Source organism: Siphateles boraxobius, unplaced genomic scaffold (assembly GCF_051911475.1).
Source record: "Siphateles boraxobius isolate OS27281-9 unplaced genomic scaffold, OSU_SipBor_1 46, whole genome shotgun sequence".
Taxonomy (NCBI): Eukaryota; Metazoa; Chordata; class Actinopteri; order Cypriniformes; family Leuciscidae; genus Siphateles; species Siphateles boraxobius.
This window is the reverse complement of record NW_027509097.1, coordinates 12,841,992-12,847,991: the sequence shown is the minus strand read 5'-3', so window position 1 is coordinate 12,847,991 and position 6,000 is coordinate 12,841,992. Positions and strand designations below refer to the sequence as shown.

Below are 6,000 nucleotides of genomic sequence, written 5' to 3'. Positions count from 1 at the left end.
ATTACGTTTTGTCAGGTTTGTCAGGTTAGCAATCCTTTTTAAAAAATGACAATATATATATATTGTCATTTTTAAAAAGGATTGCTAACCTGACAAACCTGACAAAACGTAATATCAAACATGCAGCTCATAAGGCAACTAAATATGGTGTATGTATTGTTGCCAAATAAAAATATTAAACATACACAATATATTTCAATATATATCATACTTTACAGAATAAGATTTCAGATGCAGCTATGGTCAAAATGAACCGAGCATCAGTATAAGGAAGAAAGTTAATTTAAGTGACTTTGAACTTGTCATTGTTATTGGTGCCAGATAGGCTGGTCTGAGTATTTCAGAAACTGCTGATCTATTGGGATTTTCATGAACAACCATCTCTAAGGTTTACAGAAAATGGTCTGAAAAAGAGAAAATATCCAGTGAGCAAAAATACCTCATTGATGCCAGATGTCAAAGGAGAATGACTAGATGGTTCGAGCCGATAGAAAGGGAACAGTTATTCAAATAACCACTCGTTACAACCGAGGTCTTCAGAAGAACATCTGAACCTTGAAGCAGAAGGGCTGCAGCAGCAGAACACACAACGGGTGCCACTCCTGTCAGCTAAGAACAGGAAACTGAGGGTACAATACAGTGAAAATCAGAGATTCACAATTCAATTTATACCTAGCTGGAAAATAAATTACTAGCAAACAACAAACATTGACATGACATAAATAATATAGTAAATACACCACATCCCAAAGGTGCTCTGTTGGATTGAGATCTGGTGACTGTGGAGGCCACTTGAGTATAGTGAACTCTACTCCCACTGTAGTTGCCCTGTCAATCTGAAAATGTCAAATATGTTGTCGCTCATGTCTTATATTGCAAGTCATGCACAATTGATTATTCAGTATCGGCTGATGATGATAAACATGATGATAAACATTATGCACACTAAGCGTTGGCTACAGTATTACAAAGAGACGGTTTAACAGAGGTTTGTAGAAAGGGCTTGCATAAGACAAAAGGGGTGTGGAGGAAGCCCAGAATTTGCCAGATGGATTTGATATTTCTGAAAATGTCAAATACGTTGTCGCTCCTGTCTTATATTGCAAGTCATGCTCAAATCATGCACAATTGATTATTTAGTATCAGCCGATGATGGGGGGGGGGGGGGGGGGGGGGGGGGGGTTTGCCAGATGGATTTGATATTGCAGTGTCCAGTACTGAAGTATGTAAGTTATTACTTTAGTGTCTGACATCAGCAACCAGCATCCACCATCTCTGACCTTGGAATTTCAGTAGTTTGGAAATGGATCTTGTTTCCATCACTTTAGACCTGCATGCGTACAGTGTGAGCATCCTTCATTTGCTGTCTAATGTTGACAAGACTATGAGGTGTGGGCCTTTGGCTGTCATGAGACACTATCTGTCACTCAAATGTGCTTTGACTCATTTCCTCTTTCCATAGCTGGTTTTTCCTCTCCGTCTCTGATGACTTCATTAGATTTGGGCATGGTCTCTCAATCAAAACACCACACGGACATGTCAAGACAGAGTGCAGAGCCATTCCTTCCCTGTTTTGTTCTGCTAAAATATATCCATCTTCTGACATAATCTCCGGCTTCTCTCAGGACATGGATCATCTGGGTTTGGTGGGCTTTTTGATTTGTAACTCTTATTAACCCATTCCTCTCCTGTCCTCTGGTCATTACGCTCGCCTCATCTGTCCAGCACCTACACTCGGTCTGTTTGTGAACTCTCTTCTCCTCCTTGAGCTGTGGGTCTGGCCGGGGCCTCTTTGATTGCGGTGTTTAATGAGAGGCAGCCACCACAGAGAGAGAGAGACAGGAAATCCATAACCCAGAGAACAGTAAACCCTGCCAGCCATTAATCACTGACAGCAGCGCTCCTCCATGGCCTTCACTGCTGACAAAACCCTCCCTTTTTTATCCTCCCTGGGAATGTGCGCCAGTCCTGCATGCAACACATAGCAGACTAGACACACTTGGCCTGTTAAACACCCCACAACCAGTCAGCGCAACCGACCCGTCCAGTGCGCATCCTTAAACCAACCCATCACATGCACATACACAGCCTTGAGGGGACGTTCGAGCACTGATCCAGCCTTAAACAGTGAATGCGACTGACTCAGAGAGTTAAATCAATTCGCTCAACTGTCCCTTAGCATGAGTCTCAAGGCTCTATATGAACACAGCTGATCCAGCAGGCTGCTCTTGAATGCCACTTGTGGCTGACAGTAGTTTAGAACCCTCACACAAGTCCGAAAGTCCGAACCTAACCGGCCTTTAAAGCGATAAACGAAAGCTCTTTATGTAAACATTTTCTTATCACCTTGTATCTGTGGTGTTGTGCTGGGTAGCCCCGCCCACTGTGAGATGTCATTTGTCCAAAATCTAGCTCATAACTCTGAGAGATTAAATTAGAGTTTATATAGAGTTCTAATTATTTACTTTTTTTTCTAAAAAATATAATTTTTCATTTACATTGCATATGCATTTGGCAGATCCTTTTATTCCAAAGCCACTTACATTGCATTTAAATTAATCATTTCATCAGTTTGCATTCCCTGGGAATCGAACCCATGACCTTGGCTTTGCTAGCATCATGCGCTAATGTTTGAGGGACGAGAGAGAACGGCGCGAGGCTGGTGGCATGATTAATGATGAACGACGTCTGTGAGACGCACCCGTCTCGTATCTCTCATGGAGAAGCGGAAGTGTAAAGGAGGAGCGAAGACTGTGAAGATCGAGAGAGGAACAATTCATCATTAATCACGCCACCAGCCTCACACAGTTCTCTCAAATCCCTCGACCTAGTCCTGTTCGCCACAATATTAAAAATGAATGTGTCCACATCCTGTGTTTAGTTCCTGTTTTGCTTTGTTTCTATAGTTACCCTTGTTTGTTGCCATAGTGATTCATAACCCACACCTGTTCCTTGTCAGGCCCTTGTTACACTGTTTATTTGTACCTCAATGTTTCCCGTGTTCTGTGTCTGGTGTTGTCCGTTATGGATGTATTGCATGCGTTATTTCAGTTCTGTTTTACCTAGTGATGGGAGAATCAAAGCTTTTCGAAACTTTGAATCAGTTGAACCAATTGCTTCACAAAATGATTCACTGTTTTGAAGCACTCAAAACGAAAACTCAGCACAAACATCCATGAAAAACATTGAAAAGTGTATTGAAAAGTTTAATCTATTTCATGCAATTGACAAATATTCTAATACCATTAAATATGAAACATAGGTATAATATTTGTTCCCTATCAGTTGGTCACTCTCTACGTACGTTGTGACCGATGAATAGGAATCTCGCTAGAAAGGCCAATCTACTTCGAGTGAAACTAAACGAGCCAATCATTTGCATCAGCTGTTCAGCAACGTGGCGCGGGTATATAATGAGCAGCAGGTACGATTGCACTTCACCTTTTTGCTTCGGAGCCGAGCACTTCGATGCTGTGTTCTCTACAACAAGAGTGTTACGACAAGTGAGCTCTCAACGGGACCTCTCCAGTCTGGGGCGGGCGATATGGCGTGGCAGCATGGTTGAATTCTTCTCTCTCTCTTTCTCTATCTTTTTTTACAGCTGGTAAGGTGCGCCGTGACAGCGGTGAAAGGCTGTTTTCACAGCTGGTAAGATCGCCAGCGAGAGATCGCCAGCAACACACATTCCTGTTCGTGTTCGCTGCGACTGATCCCCTGCATGCTTCAGCAGTCCCTAAAAGAGCTTACACGGGTAGAGCGTGTCTTTTTAAAGATGTCACTCTACCTGTGAGTTTCTGGATGCGGACGTTACCTGGGATCACGGGATGACCAAGAGCGCTCTATCGTTCGGGCTGGGTGACAACCATGTTGTACTGAGACCCCGGCCTGGCTATGTACCCAAGGTTCCTACCACTCCCTTCAGGGACCAGGTGGTGAACCTGCAAGCACTGCCCCTGGTGGAGGCACACCCAGCCCTGGCTTTGCTCTGTCCTGTCTGCACTCTGCGTCTGTACATGGACAGAACTCAAAGTCTCAGGACCTCAGACCAGCTCTTTGTCTGTTACGGAGGTCAGCATAAGGGAAGGGCTGTCTCCAAGCAGAGGATGGCCCACTGGATAGTGGATGCCATCACCATGGCTTACCAAGCACAAGCCGTGCCCTGCCCCATTCAGCTTGCATTCTCACTCCACGAGAGGCGTTGTATCCTCCTGGGCGCTGGCATGTGGTGCCTCGCTAACAGATATCTGTAGAGCTGCGGGCTGGGCGACACCTTACACGTTTACTAGATATTATAACCTACGTGTAGAGCCGGTCTCCTCCTGTGTTCTCACGCTAAATGGATAGAAGCACTGAGAGGCCTGGCTCTGTTGGCTTGCTGCACCCTACTTTGCACCCTTATTGCTCCAGAGTGAAAAACCTGTTGAGTCCTCCAACACCCTTGGCCCGGACATGGTGGAGTGTCCGGTGCCAGGCCTTTATCACCCAGTATTTCATATGCAGTACAACCTTCGGGTTAGTCCATATTTATATCTCCACATAACTCCTTCCGGCAAGAATGTGGGTTCTGCAGCGTTCTCCCTCCTAACAGAAAGGGCACGCATTCCCAGTGTTATTTAATAATCTCACTGTATGGGTTATCACGGAAAAACAGTGACAGATACACTCTGTGAAGGCCTCTCCTATCGTCTTTCCAGCACAGGACGCTGGATGGTGTCAGCAGCTGTGGCGCTTTGGTAGGGATTCCTATTTGTCGGTCACGACAAAAGCAGAGAGTGACCGACTGATTAACCAGCTCATCGGCTCGGCTCCTCAGCAAAAAACTGAAGTGCAATCGCACCTTCTGCTCATTATATACCCACGCCGCGTGGCTTAACAGCTGATGCAAATGATTGCATGCCAATTTGCATTGGCTTGTTTAGTTTCACTCGAAGTAGATTGGTCTCACTAGCCAGATTCCTATTCGTCGGTTATGACGTACGTATCCGTTTCCTCCTTCAAGGAACGGGGGTTACCATACATAAGAAGTTATTTGATTAAATTGTTCTTGTTTTGTTTGTTTTATGGAGAGCTTGGTTAGTCAGGCCAATAGGCGACTATTAACCACAATTCTTCCTTTTTATTATGCAAATGTCTACAAAAATGTTTGCAAATGTATAAAATCGATCCGAGATCAGGTAAAAAAAAAAAAAATACACACTGGTTAATGGGTTTACAGAGATCGCCCCTAGCGGTGAACTATTGAAATTTTGAAACATTTTGAAACTGTTACGATGTCACGGAGCCTCGTTTACTGAAATCACGTAATTTTGGAAGTTTGATAGAATCTCCGAATGAATGGTTTGAAAATAAGATTGACAAAGGTTTTCGAAATGCCCATCTCTAGTTTTACCTGCCTTGCACCCTGTCTGTATTTACTCTGTTTCTAGCTGGATTTATTTTTGTTAATAAACTTTTATTTGCACTTTGTGATGTAATTAAAGAAGTTACAAGAGACTGTTTAATGTAGAATGCCTTTATTTTGAAGGTGTGTGTTTTATTTTGTAATTTAGACTCCTTGTGGGTGGGATCATTTTCCTGTGGTGCTGCAGTTGCAGTCATGTTGAAGAGGCACATGTTGTAGTAAAACGATATCTATCCATCCATCTTTGTTCGGTCATGGGGCATCATCAGTGAGTATATTTAATTTAACAACTTAAGACCCAATTTAGGAATAATATATTATCTGTTCGTGCTGTATTTATTTTGTTTACTTACCTGCATTTGGTTATGTGTTTGTTATTTCAGTTTTACCTTTTCTTCATTAAAATTACCTGCCAAGTACAACACATTGCCTGTTCATTGGAGGAAAACCTTTTGAAGAAACGAGTTTAGCTTGCTGTTTCATGTCAGATGAGAACAGTATAGTAAAATGACGTCCTCTGAGAAGAAGATGGTTTCGGAAAAAGAACCTCAGTCTCAAGTTGCAATGAATGAGACCCCAAAAATACAAGACAAGATGAA

General features: G+C 43.1%; 1 protein-coding gene across 1 annotated transcript in view; it reads left to right on the top strand.

Moving 5' to 3' along the window:
- The first annotated feature begins 410 nt into the window (after positions 1-410).
- The window catches only part of calm2b (calmodulin 2b, (phosphorylase kinase, delta)), a 376,281-nt gene continuing 370,691 nt past the window's right edge, over positions 411-6,000 (top strand). The window contains exon 1 of the mRNA XM_077200893.1: positions 411-420. Within this exon, the coding sequence (XP_077057008.1) occupies positions 419-420 (2 nt within the window). The 5' untranslated portion in view covers positions 411-418. The remainder of the gene's footprint in view (positions 421-6,000) is intronic.